This window comes from Coenobita brevimanus, chromosome 17 (assembly GCF_032717465.1).
Source record: "Coenobita brevimanus isolate Jiangsu-jjx chromosome 17, ASM3271746v2, whole genome shotgun sequence".
NCBI classification, from domain to species: Eukaryota; Metazoa; Arthropoda; class Malacostraca; order Decapoda; family Coenobitidae; genus Coenobita; species Coenobita brevimanus.
In genome coordinates this window covers 638,058-657,867 of record NC_136970.1, presented here as the reverse complement: position 1 = coordinate 657,867, position 19,810 = coordinate 638,058, and the positions used below count along the sequence as shown (strand labels likewise).

At 41.1% G+C, this 19,810-nt stretch overlaps 2 protein-coding genes across 2 annotated transcripts in view; one reads left to right on the top strand and one right to left on the bottom strand.

The window, feature by feature from the left end:
* Tmem131 (Transmembrane protein 131) overlaps positions 1-2,330 on the top strand; it is a 101,395-nt gene extending 99,065 nt beyond the window's left edge. The window contains exon 22 of the mRNA XM_080265923.1: positions 177-2,330. Within this exon, the coding sequence (XP_080122049.1) occupies positions 177-550 (374 nt within the window). The 3' untranslated portion in view covers positions 551-2,330. The remainder of the gene's footprint in view (positions 1-176) is intronic.
* A 5,076-nt stretch (positions 2,331-7,406) lies between these two features.
* shu (inactive peptidyl-prolyl cis-trans isomerase shutdown) lies at positions 7,407-15,508 on the bottom strand. The gene is made up of 9 exons (XM_080265888.1): positions 15,408-15,508; positions 14,307-14,467; positions 13,658-13,743; positions 12,947-13,183; positions 11,718-11,888; positions 9,959-10,111; positions 9,333-9,439; positions 7,980-8,423; positions 7,407-7,410 (listed from the first exon to the last, which is right to left on the bottom strand). Exons 1-9 carry the CDS (start codon positions 15,506-15,508, stop codon positions 7,407-7,409), a joined length of 1,464 nt encoding a protein of 487 aa, XP_080122014.1.
* Positions 15,509-19,810: the final 4,302 nt, after the last annotated feature.

Here is a 19,810-nt window from a genome sequence, read left to right as displayed (position 1 = left end):
GTTTAAAGTACTACGACCATATTCTAGGCCCAGTATGAAGTACATACCTTTCAGGTATTGTACCCTGAAAGATGCCAGGAAATGGCAAAATATATTGATGTATTTCTGTACTATATTCCACAAAATTTATCTGTTGCATTTAATGTGGTTTTCATTTAAGAACACTAAAATTTCAGGTGATGAGGAGTGGTCCCGGTACCAAGTGGGAGGCTCCATGTGGACTGATGGTGGTGGTGGTGGTGGTGGTGGTGGAGGCTACCATCAGGAGGGCATGAACCAGACATCCACCTCTGCCCCAACTCCCAACTTCTGGGATTCATTGCCTAGCATCTGGTCTGCACCATTCTGGTCCTCCAGTCAAGGGTCACAACAGTCCCCCTGGAGCACACCCATCAGCCAGGCTCCAGTTGCCAGTGGGAATGATGCCAGCAGGGCTGTTTCAAAGGGTCTGGGTTTTAATCCATTCTGCTCACCCAGCAACATCTGGTCAACACCATCCACCCACCCAGGGGACATCTGGCCCCCACCCTCTGCCAAAAAGGATGTGTAGCTGCTTTTGGTCCACCTGTCTTTACCTCGACACATAAATTGATCACTACATTTAGAAGAACAAGTAAGAGTTTTTTCTTTTAGTTCATTTTAATAAAATTTACAGGGAGGCCTCTGTATATTAAATGGGTTATGTTTATTTTCAGAGTTATTTATTATTTTATTTGACAGTTATTTTCTTTTTTTAATGTGATGGAATTGTCAATTCCATGCTAGTGTAGGAAGGCCTTTTACTTAATACATCTTAATTTTTGCCCAGAGACCGTTATCAACATATTTTGTTCATAGAAAATCTCTGGTAGTGTATTTGCTCTGGTACTAATATTTGCAAATAACTAAATTGAGGAGTATGCTGTATTTAGCATAATTTTTACCAGGAACTGATTTGTCACAAACTGAGTTGTCAGGAATGTGAATATTTCTCACTGAATGACGTGAATCATTTAGGTATGTACTGTTTAGGAAATTGCTTCTATGGTTCCAGTTAAAAAAAAAAGAAGTCATTTTTGTTCTTGTTTTTTTTTTATGTGTAATCTTTGTGCCATATTTGAAGACTATTGGCTGTACAAGTCACTGCTGGTTGCGTTCAGAAATGCTTAGAAGTTTTCTCAGCCATGCTATCACTTTGTGAGTCACCCAACGATTTTAATTGATTGAAGTTATTTCAGTCTTGTTTTAAAATTTAGCTCACCTGCTTATGATGACGACAGTATCTCTCCATGGAAAGAAGTGTAACGGATAAGCCATTTATGAGCTTTTATCTGCAAAGCTCGTATTAGTCAGTATTTGAGAGGCATCTGAGGTGCAGTTGGCTGTGGTAGGGGTTCATTCCCTTTATTCCCCACACCACACCTCCCTGTGTCATACTCTAAGTGACTATGATGATTTTGTAATACCTTTTCCTTAGTGAATGATTCTGCATATTACACCCAGTGATACAAATGACCCTCAGCTCATTATCTCCCAAAAGGAAAATGGGAGACAACAAGATAGGGCCAACATAGCCTGTAGTCCAGTGCATTCATAAGACCAGAAAACCAACAGTGTTCTTAAGGCAGATTGTCAATATTAAATTTGTATAATACACAGGAAAATGTTCAACTGTAACGTATTAAAGAAATGCTAAGGAAGAGGTGCTGTGAAGTGTCATAGGTCACCTAGAATATGGTCCCCACCCAAATCCCAGTTCCATCTCTGGTCCACAACTTTGTTCATATTCAGTGTACTACTTTTATTGTATTTCCATTGCCCTTTCCACATCACATGTTGCCTGATAGCAGAATGACCATTGCTGTTACCACAAAGTACATAAGTACAAAAACTTCTATTTCCTGAACTTTAGTCGTATGAAAGTATTTATTGTGCAGGTTCCCTGTCAAATGTACATTTCAGAAGATTGTAATGCTGGATCAGTTTCTTAATTTGTAGTATTACAGTGAAATTCAAGTGATAGAGATGAGTAGGTCAGAAATACTTTATCTTGTACAAGTTTCTGTTATAGCAGACTTACAAACCTCTGTGCCCCCTCATTAATTACTTTGAACATGGTCACAAATATATCGTCATAACAAAGGGATGGTGAGGGTAAGTGGTGGACAAGGGTGATCGCTTACCCAGTTTGATCTCACCTACAGCTCAGCCATCAAAGCAGTATTACCTGTCCCTTCAACTCTCAGTATTTGGATCACATAATGAAAGTCCTCATGAGCCCAGTGTCCTCTTCTCAATTACTGGAGATCAAGTATTGTCAAACATACGAGTGTTTTTGATGGACAAATAAACCGAAGAGATTCTTTGGCTTTTCTCTGACACCTTTAGCTGTTGCCTTTGCTGATGTTTACACGTATTTGTGTCATAAACTATACATGAAGCTAAGGGAAAGGTAGACAATGATTGTCCACTCATTTTGTAAATTTCCTGAACAAAGTCTGTGGACACCTGTCAATGAGAGAGGGCTTAGATGGTAGGGTCACGTGGAAAGAAAGGGCGTGAACAGAGTGGTGAAGAATATACCTATGTGAGTCTGAAGGTGGGGCAGGCCAAGAAGGTGGATATGTATGGTATATGAGTGAGTGAGAAAGGAAAGTACGGAGAATGACAAAGCTAGGGAACTGACAGGATTAAGCTGGTTGGAAGAATTTTGCAAGAAGGCGTGTATGACAGTGGTTTGGCAACCGTTTTTCCCCCCATGAAATACGAGGTCATTGGACTGGCTCTAGCCGGTAGGTGGTGTGAAGGACATAAATGTGTATGCATAGGCCTGTGAGGGAAACGTCACTGGTCTATTCAGCTGGCCACACTTTTGGTTAGATTCCCTTACCAGATCTTTGCTTGCTCTCTGGACCCTGCCTCACCCTATCCTTTGGTGGGAAAAAAAACCAGGATGATGATACATCCATCATCCAATCCTATGTTGCCCCAAGAGAAGCGTAGGATCCCGGGGCTAAGCAAGTTGATCCTGACATTTAAGATGGGAGTGACCAGCCTCACTCATCCCTGAGTGGCATTACATGAGCAATATACCCCAACCATCCCTTGGATAAAAACCTAAACATGCTCAACCCAATTGGAGCACCTTAATTACCCACTAAACCATCAGGCGTCATAATTTGGTTCTGTGGCTACCACCCAGCATAGTAAACGTTTCCTGGTGTACAGGAAACCAATTGGATTGTCACTCAGTGTAGTCACCCACAGGCAGAAGGAAGAGGAAAGAATGAAAGAAAGATAGAAAAGGATGGAAGGAGAAGAAGAAAGGGCAGACACCCAACAGCAGCACTACATCGAGTGAGTGGATGATAAGGATGATGATTAACCCCTACACCGCGGGCTTGTTTACCAATGACTTGCGTGTGCCGCGGGGTTATTTGGGCTCCGACAGACTCTCAAAAAATATTTGCCAAAAATCAGTTATTAGTCCTAGAATAATAAAATAACATATGCTTATGGCACATACCTTCAGCTTTCTCCTGGAATGACTGTTGAGCCTTCGTCAGTTACCGTAGGACTTGTGGAGACCTCTGAAGTAGGGTAACGAAGTCTCCACTTTACACTTCCCGACAACCCGTAATATGATTACCACAGCCAGATACAAACACTATAAACACTATTCTACAATTTTCAAGTAGTTTGGGATCCATACTAAAAAAAAAAAACACTGTGAGAGCAATGGAAATTACGAGCGCGTCTGATCGTCGCACTGGCACTAGTTCGCTCTTAGTAGTCTGTCATTTATTATTCATAAAACCCCTCACACTTTATATTTCTATTACTATATAACACTTATATATATCTACAGTCTTTATTCATAAGTTTCCTTCAGTAGTATTAGTTTATTGTCACTGTAGGGATTCAATTTCTTTCAGTAAAATACGTAGCATTCACTTTCTCGTCCTGTATACTGGCATTGAGAGTGAATGTCACTTTCATCTTCACTCTCATAACTCATAGCATTCAGACATGCTAGAGTGAAACTTTCACTTTCATTACTCCTAGGGTATATACTCGTATTCTTATAATACTACTCATTGACATTTCTATTTACGTTCTCTATTTTATTTACGTTATTTACATTTCTATTTTATTTACACTGTGTTGTGCACTGTCACTTGAAATAACTTATAAAACTATTTTCCATTGTTCACGTATATTTACATTCATTACTTTCACTTGCTGTTTACACATTATTTACACATTATTTACAATTCCACTTGCACTGTTTTACTCAATAGAAAGATCGTAGTCACTCTTTTATCAATTGTCAGCCCTTTACCTCTTTTCACACGAGGTTTAGTAGGGGGTAAAGGTCACAAGGCCATTTGCATGGGGGTGAAAAAAGGCCTTGAAGTCAGCAAGAAGAAACATACGTACTCTCGCTTCGGAAGTTGAGAGTAACCTGATAACGGAGGGCCAGCTGGAGGCCTGCTAAGGGGTTATTCAGAGTTACCAATATTACTTCTTGAAACAGCTAAGTCTAGCACTGATATGATTGGCAGGAAATCTAGACAATACATTATAAATTTGGTAGTTCCAGGTGAATGTAAATATCACTTAGGCTTCTCCCTTCCCTCCTTACATGTATATTTATTTCGAAAATAGATTAGAGGCCTACTTGGGAGATATATATTCAGAGCTACCAATGTTAGATCTTGAAACATCTTTGTTTAGCACTGATATGATTGGCAGGAAATCTAGACAATACATTATAAATTAGGTAGTTCCAGGTGAATGTAAATATCACTTAGGCTTCTCCCTTCCCTCCTTACATGTATATTTATTACAAAAATAGATTATAGGGCATATTTCAAGGGGAAAAAAACAGCGAAAATTAGCGAACGAGTGCACGTGAGGTGTTGTCAGGTGATAATTAGCCAATTCCAGGTGTTTGGCACTCTCACTTACCTTATTTCTTTCTTGTATATATTATTTGGTATAAGAATAGGACATAGGGCTTATTTCAATGGATGAAATCAGTGAAAAATTCCAGGGAAGATTTACTTAGCGTAGCACGGCCGGGCAGGCGAGAGGATAGGGTAATGGAGGGGGGGTAGGAAGGGGAGTCAAGAATGGGGAGAAATGGCTAAATTGTCAACAATGGATGGGAGTACAGATGAGATTAGGAGTGCTGACTAGTGTTGGACATTGGCAGTACTGATAGATGATACAAGCCCCCACTTGGAAGCCCGGGTGAATTCAAAATAACACAGAATCACAAAAGCGACGCCCCGCGGTATGATCCCTTGCTCCCAAGCGTCACGAAAGTGACGCCCCGCGGTTAAGGGGTTAAAGCACTAAATTATTTTTGCTCTAACCTGACAAGATTCCTGCTAGCTTTCAGCCCAACTGATGGCCAACAGTAGTCAGACTGTAGGGCTGATATGACTAACCAGGGGAAAATAGTTTGTTCCTTCGACTAAAGCTCATCATATTTCATGCAACCCTGATTAAGCACTGAAGCTGTGGAAGTAACCAACTGTAGTTGTTAGGTAAAGCAAATTAGTTACAGGATTAAAAAAAAAACAGCAGTTTACTTACAACAACAAATGAACTTATATAATGTAGTAACAAATGGTTTTGACCACAGTAGCTATCATGAAAACGGGGAATGATGCTGTAAACTGATGCCTCCCACAACGCTGCATGTTGTTAGGGATATAATCAGGGTGGATTGGGAGGTGTTCTAATCATATACACATTTGAATGTGCACTACGGTTTTTATAATCTGAATGTCTGGTTGGGCTTGTTGTGGAGTGCATCTTGGGTTTTAATGGTGAATGGAGCTTGTCCTCATGGCCAAGCTGAAACCCCATCTTTCAAAAAATTTATGAGCCTAAAGTGATATGTTCAGGTTCTTCATTCACTCTAAATAAGCTTAATGTTCAAAAGCTTTGGACATTAATCAACTGAGGAGTGAGGTCAATGGAAAATCCTCTTTACTAAGGCAACAGAAGCACTGGAAGGTCATACTGGTACCCTTCCCATTGTACAGTGTAAGGATGGGAAAAAACAGTTTAGTGCTTAATTTATCTCATTCAAAAAACTGGGACTGGTAAATCTGAAAACTGAACCACTTGCATCTTAACAACATACAATAAATGAAACAAAAATAATGTCATATCAACTGCAAAGGTAAATAGCAATTATTAAGGCACTTCCCTAAGCACTATGGTAATACAATAACTACTGCTGTATATACAACCCTAAACATAATAATCACATTACACAGGCAATAACACATTTATCACATTATTAATGATAAGAAATAATAATTATGTAGAAAACCATACTCTTTCCTGAGAATCCTGCATGTACAAAATTAAATATTTATCACTTTATGCAACAAAATTATTTAGAGCACCATATTCTCTAGTGAGAATGCTGTATATACAAAACTATAAACTAAACATTTATCCCTTCATTATGAAGAAATATAAACACGTAGAGCTCCAATCTCTCTCCTGGGAATTCTGTATACACAAAACTAAACATTTATCACATTATTATGCATGAATATAATAATAATGTCAAGCACCATTCTCTCTCCTGGGAATGCTGTATATACTAAACATATCACATTCTCCTGCATAAAAATAATGAGACGGGACACCATCGCCTCTCTCCTGGGAAAAAATAAATATATTCATATCACATTATTATGTGCAGAAATAATCAACCGGTAGACCACCATACTCTCTGTTCGGAGGCCTTGTGTCAAACCCAACTCCAGCCCACACTGGAAGTTAAGTCTATCAAGATTTGTGTCTGTATTCTTGTTGCGTGCGGAAACTCCCTAACACCTTTTCCTTGGTGACTTATCTTCCTTATTATGCATTACTATACTATTCTGTGTTGGTTATATAATTCTAATATTACCATCCTCTGTATAGGTAAGGTACACCAGGATATCAACCACCCAGATCCAAAAACAGGTCACTGAGGAAAAGGTGCTAGGGAGCGTCCTTACCCAACCTGAATACAGTACAGGCATTGGGCTCACGTAATGCCACTCAGTGATGAGTGAGGCTGGTCACTCTCATCTTAAACACCAGGACCAACTTGCCTAGCCCCAGGTTCCTACGCTCCTTATGGGACAACACTGGATTAGATGATGAATGAATGAATGAATGAATGAATATTAGTACAGTTATCAACTGTATATTAGCATTTACTCTCTCTAGTCAGGACAAATTCCATGCAGGTAATGCCGTAGGATTTTATTCAGCCGAGTGTTACTGCAGTCTGACAGTATAAATTCTCAACTCTAGTTACTCCATTCCAGGTTTATTTCCAGCTAAGACCATTCTACTTGAGTGTCACTGAAACCTGACAATATTTGGCTACATGAGAGGTAAGACTATCAACTGCAGTGGAAATTATAAAGATATGTTAATTAACAGTCTTACCACTATTTTGTATAACCAAATTAACCAGAAATCAAGTTAGTTTTAACCTCTTCATCTGAATGTCTTCTCTATTCCGTCCAAGGTAACATCAAACTACTTTCTTCAGCTTAGGAGACCCCCTTTTAGAGAGGTCAATGAAGGCTGCATCTAACCCTTCCAAAGCAGTCTCTCCAAAGCTGAATATAACTGTCTGGAGGTAATTAGATAAAATCAATAAAGGCTGTCACCTGTATCCATCCATCATCCAATCCCATTTAGCCTCACATAAACAGCAGCACAGGGGCACAGGACGAGGTTACTTGGTCCTGACATTTAAGGCAAGAGGGACATGAATCAAAGGAAGAATTCACTGTACTTCACAAAGTTTGAGAAATCTGTTCATTCCCTAAGTAAAACAAATGGACCTTTTATCATGAACACGGCACCCATTATCCCTTTCACTAAACCTGACAGGTGGCAACCTGATTTAGCGTTTCTTACATACTTTGAGACATTTGTCCATTCCCCTGTAAATAAAATGAACGTACAAGTTAGCGGCCTTGGCAGCCGCAGCAACAAAGGCGATCTCCTCCTCTGACAACTTGTTAGGAAATGGCAACTCATTCACATCAGGATCCAGGGCAAAACTCATTATCCTCTCCTCAACAATGCGCTCAAACTCTGGCGTAATGGTAGGCAAGATGGAATTCTGCTTGGCACTTGGTGAGGCAGCCACAGAAGTGGGAATGTGGTTCGGAGCGGAGGTACGGGTAGGATTATGAACGGAGGTAGAACTATGCTGAAGAGCAGTGGGTGCGCCAAACATTCTCTGATACATCAACCGCTCCTTGGCCATGTGCTTCTCCTCTTGCTGCAGCAGGCACTCTAGTTCCTTGCTGATGTCTGGGTTGTTTGGCCTCAGGCGCTGGGCGTGCCGGAATTCCTTACGAGCATCTTTGAAGTCGTTCAGCATGGCCTTTGCTTTGCCATATCTATGAGGCAGAGAAATCATTGCATGTGTGTCTTATTCTCTAATCCTTTTGATGTGTGTCAAGTGGAAGCAAGAGAAGAAAGAGAATTATGTCAGAAAAATAACACGTGCAAATCATCTCTGGTCCTTCTGATGTGTGGAGAGGAAGGAAAAAGAAAATGCAGTTACCATGAGCCTGGGACCAACACCACAACAACTGCCACTCTGAAATGTAATAAATATTTTTTTTTACACCACATGCATTGTGGAGGTGAATTAATTATATGTGCCTGCGTGAATGATGATAATGAGGTACACCATATTTTCCTTCAGAATCCTTCCTCCAACCACTGCAACTCCATTAAGAGGTTTTTAAGTTCTTTTTGTGCTATCTTGCTTTAAATAACATCTCAGCCACTTCAGACTGACATGGAAAAGTGCAGTCAAAGGGTCTAGTTCTTTGTGAAAACTAATGAACTCTACATAAATCTAAGCAGTAATATTTATGTGGGTTTCAAAGGATGCACATTAATCCTGCTTCACTAGTTTCAACCCCAGACTTGTCAAAGAATTATACTGTAACTGCAACTGGACAAATCTGGACACTGCACTTCAAACACACACACACACACACAAAGCAACCTGCAAAACTACATATTCTTTGCATTTATCAGTCTTTACATCATACAGAACAAAATGTGCCTTCTTTGTTTCTGTATCCTAATTCAACCCATCTCATTAATGGAAATTATAGTTACGATGATGATGATTGTTTTGGCATGATCTAAACTGATTTAAAATGTCCAGGGATAGCAGAAATCAAATAACACCATCGTATGAAGAGGTATAAATCAGCAGGCCACGTCCCTCTCCATCACTTCAACCACTCCAAGTCAGCCTCCCTCAAGCAGTGGTGCCATCAGTGTCATACCTGTAGTGCAGCTTGGCCTTCATGTCATCTGAGAGGCCCTTGGACACACCCAGTCCCAGCTTGCATTGTGTACAGGAACGTGCTGGCTCCTTCATTTCCAGAAACACCTGTAGGTATACTGCAACATTATATCCTACACAGCATGAACAACACATTGACTGTGAAGATCCTATCACCATATTCAGTATAAAGGTTATATCATATGCATGTTAAGAGTTTCTTGCAAGAACATGCTTAAATCTTAAAAACAAAAATAAAATTCTTCATATACACACCTACTGTTTTGAGATCAGGCAAACATGTTTCCATGTCACTATGATTCAGTCCTGCTGGAGCGTATTTTACATACCTCATTGACACAATAACAATGCTGTGGCTGTACGTCGTTTCCATAATACTTCTTCATGACTAACTACAAATTGTGTTACCACCTACTACACAATACGCTACCATCTCAAAACTAACTATCTACAACATCACCTGGGTCGAGTTACTACACATCTTGGCCAACAGTGTTCTTTATTATGGCTCCTTACCTTCATCCTACAGCCTATCATTCCTCAACAGTGCACACAAATAACTATAATCTATGCTGTTATCTCAAGACTAACTACCCACAACATCACCTGGGCCAAATTACTGCGCAACTTGGCCAGCAGTGCCCCTCGTTGCAATTCCTCAGCTTCGTCCTGCAGTCGGGCGTTCTCCATTATCCATGATGCACGGAAATATGATGACCGGGCGGCTGGCAGGCACCCCTCACGGTACTGCTCATTTCCCTGAGGACATAAGGAAGCTGACATGATTTGAGGCATTAATTCACTGAGCATGGGGATGTCTTTTTCATTTTATTCTTGTAATTTCCATATTTCATTCAGCTTAGGATAGATTTTTCAAATTGGAGGGGTTAGATATACCCTTCATAAACCTCTTCAAAACACTCCATTCCCAAGAAGTCTCCCCCTAACCTGAATAAAAGCATCTAATGGTAGCACAAATGAAATAAGAAAGTAAGTTGAACATGCTAAGAATTAAATGAGGAATGAGTAAGGAAAAACAAGAGTGACAAGTTGTGAGAGAGCATAGTAAACGGACCATTTAGCCACAAACAGACAGCCTCTGACAGAAAGAACTTTAGTTTGTGCAAGTGAGGTGTGGGAGCGGCTTTCAGTGCAGCCAGTGATGATGCATAGGGCAGTGTTCTGTATGGTTTGCAAGGTGTTGAAATAGGCACTGGATTGGATGGGAGCCCATGCTGGAGAGGCAGAGGACATCACTGATATAATGTACTGTTTGTAGGGCAAGGAGAGTTTCTTTTGGCTGAAAAAGTCCGGCCCCTCTACTTACCCTGAGTTCATAAAGTCTGGGGGTGCACTGCCTCTTTGATATCTTTTACATGGTCTTTGAAGATGTCCAGTGTCTTATGTCACTCCCAGGATCTTAGCAGACAGGGTGTGTGGCACATGCACAATGTTAAGTGTGATGTGTGGGAAGTACCTATGTTCATGTTTACTGCTGGTGATGAGTGTGGTGGTAGATTTGGCTAGGGTTGGGTGAAATTACAGATGTTCCCAGCTTGAAGAGAAGGTCCACACAACATGGTACACATAATAGAGCACCGTACAGGACATGCCACACTAAGACACAGACAAAACATCAACGGTGTAAGGAACCTAATAGACAACCCCACATGGGTGGTTGTTAACCCACAGTTGACAGGTCTGCTTGAGCAGATGGACCGGGGTTAACCAACAACACACAACAGGTTTCCAATGACTTTCTTGAACTGTGGGTGATCAGAGACTATTAATACTGATTCTTCCACTACTATTTTGTTTGACATTATTAAATACAAATAAAATCCAAAGAGAAAACTGCCATGTGTATGTGTGTATGCTTATGCACACAATCAATTGTAATCTTTTAACTGAGAAAAAAAAAAGGGGGGAAGGGGGGAGACCTGGACAACCTGCTGCTTCCTAGGAAAACTTAAAAAAGGAAAATCCAAATCAAGAACTATTTGTTTCATAAGGCCTGTACACATTACATTAAGATACTGAAGGTCATTGGCAATGGTATGGTTGACTGAGAGAGACAATTCCAGAGTTAACCAGCTGTGTACAGCACATGACAGACTTGGAAGTAATGGCCAACTTTTGCATTAAACAGTTGGACACAAAACAGCTGAGTGAATGTGTAGCTTGGTGGATGCTGTGTGCCTGCAATAGTGTGGGATAAAAGCAAAAAGTGTTCAAAAATCACAATAGTAGAGGCAGGCAGGCAAAGTCACAACAAAAGAGACAGGCAGGCAGGCAGGCAGGCAGATAGGCAGGCTGGTAGATGCAGCACTGCAACATGTTTCCGTATGCATGTGTATATTCTAACCTGCCTATGGTAACTCCTAGCAGCCTCCAGTTTCTCCTTGAAGGTTGCAGCACTCTGGGCCTCCTCATCCAACTCCTCATAAGCATCGGCTGCAGCGCGGTCCACAAAGCTCACCACATTCACCTCATACAGGATTGTCTCATTTCCAGGAATCCTTGGCAAACACCCCAGCTGGAAGTGTCATTTGAGTGAACCATTGTGACAAGTGGGTGCACTGGGTGGGAGAGACACAAAGGACAGATTGAATTCTTTGTTTTGGACAGAGCTTGAATTCTGTTTTGACAGAGCTTGAATTCTTTGTTTTTGAGAGAGTTTGAATTCTTTGTTTTAGACAGAGCTTGAATTCTTTGTTTCTGAGAGCTTGAATTCTTTGTTTTTAACAGATGCTGAAATCTTTGTTTTATTTGGTGTTTCAGGCTACAAAGACTAGTCTCCCTGAAGATGGGTTCTGTGTAGCTCAAACCTCAGAGAATATTAAGACTCCAAGCTATCCTATGTGTCTCTCCCACTCAACATATCCGAAGTGTCACATGGAGTACAAAGAGTCTTTATTTCACCTTTTGGCCAAGAAATTCAGAGCTCACTTTAAAATGGGTAAAATCACCTGGATGTGGGAAGACTCATTAAACAAGATATATCTGTACTGAATGGAGTTAGGTGCACAATAGCCTAATGAGGAACCTGGCAGTCTGTACCTTCCTCTTGGTGTTTCTCCATTAAACTTACAACTCTATAAACCCATCGTGAGGCAACTCCAAGACTGTTCATATTCACCAAAATCTGACACAAAGCATAGTGTGGTCTGATAAGTCTGGCAATCCTGGGTCTCTTCAGTCCTGGCCTCTCAAGATATTAATTATACTACCATCATTAACTCCTTCACTAAAAACAGTTTCGCTGGGAAAAAATAAATACTTAAAAGAGGTTAATACAAGGATGTCCATATAGCTCCTCTTTCATTCTCCCACGCAATTTCTAGTGTGCTGTAGGAATGCCTCAGTTAGTGTGATCAATGTCTACCCTGCATCAGTATACATTTTCTATCCCCACTGCCTCAGCCACACTCACACCAGCAGCCCAAACCATCCCCACAACACATAAGACAGTACCAGGGGTTTTAAATGGGGCACTGTTTACAATGAATTTTAAATGGAACACTATTTACTATGAGTTTTAAATGGACTGCTATTTACCACCTGCCCTGTTATTCTCCCCACGCTGACACCCACCTTACCAAACGCATACTCTGGCTTGACAAGGAACCTAGCTATCTCTCCCTTCCTCATGGTCTTGATGGCCACATTGAGTCCCTGCATCAAGTCCCCACTGTCCATCACCTTACGCTCTGGCTTGTTGCGCAGGTGAGACGAGTCAAAGGGCTCGTCACAAAACTGCAGGTAGGCACTGTAGTGGAAGACGACACTGGCACCACTCGGAATGCCACCCCCTATGCCACTGCGCAGTTCCTGTAATACATCATTTAGTTCACGTATCTTTTCCCCAAGCTACTTTCATACTACAGATGAATATAATCTCTGTTCCTTGTTTCATTACTGTACTGGAAGGAAAGGTATGCATGTATGCCACACTGAAAATGGCACTGTTATAACTATGGACAAAACTTGACAACATACCGTATTTGAACGCATATAAGGCACACATGCACATAACACACACCTCAGATTTGGCAACCATACTGTGAAGGAAGGTGAGAACTAATACCAACACAAATAACTGGACTGTGCTTGTTGATTCCCAGCATCTAGAAGCATGTTTCTCATACCACGTACTCTGGAAAGTTGTAGGAAGACCAAGGAATTTCCAAGTTCTACACACATCAAAACCACCAACCCACAGATATAAAATACTGAGTCTTGCAACTCTCTCTCTCTCTCTCTCTCTATTTATTTATTGCCATCACCACCAGTCCCTCCACTCACCATCTTCAACACCCCACCATCGCCAGTCATATCCTCCATCTTCTGGGCAAGCTTCTCAAATGGCTCCAAACCCTCATCACCTGAACCTGTGCAAAAGGCAGGCTGATAAATAAAGATATTGCTATATTCCATTCACACTAACTAGGCATCAATCTGGCATCCCTCCATCCTGAATGCTGAACTATAACATGAGCATAACACTTGAATATGGCGCTAGACACAAAAAAGTGCCGTGGAAATACTGATATAACATGGCAATATACAAATGTACCTCAAATTCCTATTAGTACTCCTTGAAAGCATAAAGGTGGACTGTAAGAGGAGGGCAACGACAGCCTGCAGTCCACTGGGTTCACATTTAGATGAACCTTGGGCCACAACACTAATAATAACCCTTCATTTTGTCACTAATTATGCTGGTATACCAATAACACACTGAATACAACATCTCCCAAAGCCACTAAGAATAAAGTCCACAGATTGTAAAGTCAAACATCCATTAACTAAGACTGACCCTTATCACAGAACATCAAATTCCCAACACTTACGTAATGTGCAGAATTCAAAACTAAGGAAGAGGTGCTACAATATCTCTACGAGCAACACTGAATACGAATCACAGCCTATAACATTAAACAACCCCACTTACTGGACTGTTCCTCATCATCACTAAACATCCCATTGCCGGCACCAAGTTTAAGGCTGTTAATTATGGCATCATCGTCAAAGAAAGTTCGCGCCTTCTCTTTTAACTTCTCCCCTTCCTCTGGCGACACCTCAAACACTGACCCAGTCTCGGAGAAAAGTTCACTGTGACGGTAGAGGATGAATAAAATCTGTTCTTTTATTCTATACGCTGAACAAAAAGAAGTAACTAAAAAAAAGGTCATTGCAATGGCATAAAACATTAATACAATTTTTATTCTTTTCTCTTTTGGGATGAACAAAATATAAAGAACAAAAAATTAAAAGAAATACAAAATAATAAAAAAGAGAAATGTTGCTCATAATAACCTAGCAGTGACTGAGTTATATAGCACCCAGTAGTGTTCTTACCATTAACCCCTTGGCTGCATATAGCAATCCGGTTATGCTAGTCAGTAGACTGCATCGTACATTCCAGGAGAGCCACGTGACGGTGAACTTTTTGGTCATTTTTCCCACCTACTGCACGCTTATGCTTGATGAGTGGGTCATGAACCATCAGTGTGGAGCATAAACTTCGTCTGGGCAAAATGTTATCATATTTGGTGTGTACTGTATGAGTCAGTCAAAACACAGGGTGAAAACACAATTTTTTAACTGGTTTTTCTGCACCATGGACTAAATAAATGTTTAGGACTGCCGCAGCCTAGGGGTTGATGGGTGCAAAAAGGATGTACATGCAACTACAGGTAAGTGGTGAGTAAGGATTATGATAATGATGATGGTGAGTATGATTTGATGAAGGTGATGACGAATGGATGAAAACCGGAGTGCAGATGCATAAGAAGATGTATAATGGTGAGTGATGATGATTTAACGATGCTGATGATGAATTGATGATGGTGATTAGGTGCTTTCAATCCAATGATGTGTTCCTTAATCTTGTTGTCACTTCATAATGTATTCAACTTAAAACAAATCTCTGGTAGTGAAGTGGTTCATGAGAGTTATATGTAACTCAACATTATGAAAAATTATACATCATCAGTGTCAAGGGGTTAAAGTGATGAGACAAAGATGATTAACATTACAACTAATCCCTCACCTCACATTCAGTGCCTCAGAGAGCTGAAGTGGACGAGTATATGGGTCATCATCTTTATCCTCCACTACAGTCACTCCTTCCACACCTCCTCCCACCCTCATAGCATCACATCCCCTTTCCATAACTCAGGTCTGTAATCAGAATCAATCAGTGTCTACCTATTTATCGACTGAGACCCCTAAATCCCATAAAGGGTGGCCACAAATAAACTGCCTCCATGTCACCCTGTCCTCTGCCACTAGGCTACCTTCCCTCCAATTCATACCCCTCCCTCTCTCATATATATCTCCACCCCATCAGTGATGCTGGTTCTTTTTCTTGTATCTTAAGTGGTTCTGTGGTTCCTATTCCTTAACAGATTGTTTTTTGTATGGCACATACAGGGCGACTTGGAGGCGATTTGTTTGTGGCCACCCCAAACGGGATTGAGGCGTCTGGCAATAGATAGACATTAGTAGTATTTTGTTTGTTACATATGAGGCACTCAGATGTGAAGGCAGACAACCATAATCCATCCATCCATCCAGTCCTTTTGTTTGCACTATCAATGGTGTATGGGCCCAGGGCTAAGTTACTCAGTCATGACATACAAGGCAAAGGTGACCAGCTTCACTCAACCAGGTGGCATTATATGAGCAGTACGCCACAACCACCCCTCAGAAGGAAATCCTTACAGGCGCCGTGGCTGAAGCATCTTAACTTGCTGGGCCACAAGGCATCATTTAGTTATATGGTTACCACCCAACATAGTAAATGGTTTCCTGGGTTAAAGGAAACCACTTGGCTTGCCACTCATTTGCATTACATCGAGCTGAGTGAATGATGTGAGCCACAACAAATATGAAAGGCTAAATGACATTCTATGAAAATTACGTGGCAACTTTATAATTCCTGATGTGTTGTGTTTTTGCTGTTGCCGAGTCCTGGTGTTTCTGGCTGAGCCAAGCCATCAACCACAAGCAAGCAGCTTGTTTCTGTGGCAGATAATGTCTTGATTGGGTCAGAAGTGTCCCACATAACCAGGTGCAGGGAAATGGAAGGAGGCATAGTGCCCAAGAATATGAGCTGTTTATGGGAGATATGTATGAGTAGTAGTCTCAGCCCGGAATTGACTACCTAGTAAATGTGACTGAGTTCCCCACCTGGGAGTGTTTTGCAAGGCCAGCTACCACGTCACTGCCATGGTAGCACCACCCGGTACGATGGTAACCATGCAGCTAGTATCTTTCTGGTGGGCTAACGGGTGCTACACCTTGCCCAAGGGTGACCCGGGACTATGCAGGGCAGGGGCGTCCAGCTTCCCTGAGCCGGACACACGATCCAGCCGCATACCCACTGATGTGTGTGTGTGTAACCATTAACACCAGATAATTCCTGTTGTTGACAACCACTGGGCAAGGAAATATTTGAACCTGCGTCTTTCAAACCTAACTCCAGTTAGCTGGGTTGAATCCAGCCAAAATAAAAATGGGTGGACATGGAAGGAAAAAAGTCGCTGCATGATAGTACAGTACTGTGATACCAACTCTTACGTATGGAAGTGAATATCTATCTATCTATCTATTGCTTGGACTTTGTTGGAAGGACACAAGTCAAGAGTGAGAGCTGTGGAAATGAGTTATCTGAGAGGAGCATGTGGAGTTACACAGAAAGTCAGACTGACAAATGAGGAAATGAAGAAGTGTTGTGGTGTGGATGTGACAGAAAACATTAGAAATACACTGAGGAGGTTTGGCCACGTGGAGGATGGGGAATGAGAAACTAACGAGAAGTGTACGTGAGTGAGGTGGGGGGGGGGAGGTGAAGGGAGGGGGAGAGGGAAGGGGAGGCTGAGGATGAGATGGACGGATTGAGTGGAGAGGTGTACATGAGAGAGGGTATGAGTGAGCTGGGGGGAGGGCAATGAAATGGCATGGGACAGGGCAACATGGAGGCAATTTGCTTGTGGCCACCCCTGATGGGATTAAAGCATATGGCAATAGACAGACAGATAGAAATTCTCTGAGTACGGTATATGTAACTGATTATGTCACAACATCCACTAATCAAATAATCAGGCAGGCCAAAATGATATTTAGTATTAACTGAAATAAATGGAAGTTGTTCTCTTCTGGATCACAAGAAGTGTAAGAATTCATCTTTATTTTCATAAGGGAAATATTGAGTTCTGGGGGATACGGTACAGAAAGAAAAAGGGCAAGACTGACTACCTCTGATCTCAATGACAGGATGATGAATTTACAATCACTGAGTCACAATGGGTGCTTTTGTACCTGATCTTTATATCAGTGAAAGAGAAATTGCCAGCAACCTGAGTCTCCATTTCCTATACTCTTAGCAAGCAATGAATAAGCTGGTCGGCCGTACTGCAATATGGTGGTGTGCTTCCAATTCAACTGTAAACCAAAAGTCAGGCAATTCAACAATGCATTCCTATATTACCAACACCTCTGTCGGGAAGCCTTTACTGAAGCAATGTCTTGCTCTCCTCGTCTTTTTCAAACATCATATCATAATAAAGGAAGATCTCGAAAGGCATTCCTTATCTAATAATACATACCAGTCAATAGGCATGGGGCAACTGTTTACTGAATTACAGCACTGAAGAATTTCATTTGTTAAATACCATCAAAGAGTCCTTCATCCATCCATCCCCTACATTGCCCCTTGAGGAGCGTAGGAGCCCAGGGCTAGGCAAGTTGGTCTTGACATTTAAGATGACAGTGACCAGCCTCACTCATCCCTGAGTGGCATTACGTGAGCAATAACCCCAACCACCCCTTGGATATAAACCTTCACCAGATCAATCCGATTAGAGTGCCATAATTACCCTTTTAACTTACATATGGAGGGAGGGTGGAATTCTTCAGCTCCTATCTCTGTCTGCCATCTCATATATGTTAAAATGACCTGACGATCTGCCTATAAATATACTGCAAGATGTCTCAATCCTATCAGGAATGGCCATGAACAAAATGCCTCCACATCACTCTATCTCTGCCATTTGGCTGCCTTCCCTCCACCTCCCACATTCCTCCCTAATACACAGTCCCTCTCCGTTCGTCTGTTCTATCCCTCCATCTAAACCTTGGTCTCCCCTTCCTCCTCTCCTTCTCCACCTTACTTACACTCTTCTAGTCAGCCTCTCATTCTCTAGCCTCTTCACAAGACCAAACCATCTCAGAGTACTGTACTTACCATTTTCAGTCATATCCTCATCAATACCACAACACTCCCTACTTTCTCATTTGTATCCATCTCCTCATATAACTCCACATCCCCCCTCAAATAACCATAATAACCTGACCTACTTTTAACACCGGTGCAGTAGTGGCTGAAGTTATGAGCTGGATAACCCACACCCTTTCATCACTCCTAACCAAACTATCTTCACCTAACCTACCCTTTATGTAATCATATTTTCCTTGTTTATTGACTGATCCTCTTCATATTCAAAAAACACTTCTGTAAACCTTCACAAAGTAACTCAGTCAAAAAATTGGTAATTTCTTTTTTTCTAATAGTGATTCTACGTCTCCTTATGGATTACATGGTAACATGGTTTCTCCAGCTCCTAGCTCCATCCTTTATTAGGCTAGAGGCTAATAATACCATTAAATTTTACTTTAGTGGATACTGGAGACTGTTCACACTCCCTTCACTCATACAAGTCCTCTATAAAGGATGCTTCTAACCCCTCCAATATGAGATCCTTCATAAACATAACTGACAGCCTTCATAACCACAGTTATAGCAATGGGTGGCATCAGGAATAGATACCATATTATTGGGATATATGAGTCATACTATCATCTAAAAATTACCCCCACCAAAAAATATTGACGTGGATTAGGTTAAGTACCATCCACTGTCTAGAAATGAGCACTGAAGAACATAACCTAATACTGTACGGTATAATTTAGAGGTAGTATAGCTCTGGATAATTACCCATTCATCCATTAATTCACAAAAATCTGAAATAATAAAAAAATAATCAATCAGCAAATAAGATAAGTCGCATGGGTGTCTTCAAATACAATGGCCATCAATAAAAACCCTTCTCAACAAATACATTGATATAACAAATATATCATACTGTTCACTAGATATCAAAGCAGCATTTTTCACAACAATGGCAAGCTGTCACCAACAACTTACTCTGGAAAAGGATTATCAGCTGAGCCTATCACGACGACCACCACCTTCCCATGTGTCAACCATGTGCAGTTGCCAAATCTTTTTTAAAAATGCCCTAACTTATTTTAATAAACGCTAAAAAAGTCACTAAATACAAACAAATTAGTAAACATTACCGGGAAACGTTCTCGGTTCTCAAAAACATTGGTAAAACTCTACTATAATATCTAAAATTTGGCTAATTTCCTAAATATAGATGTCAAAAT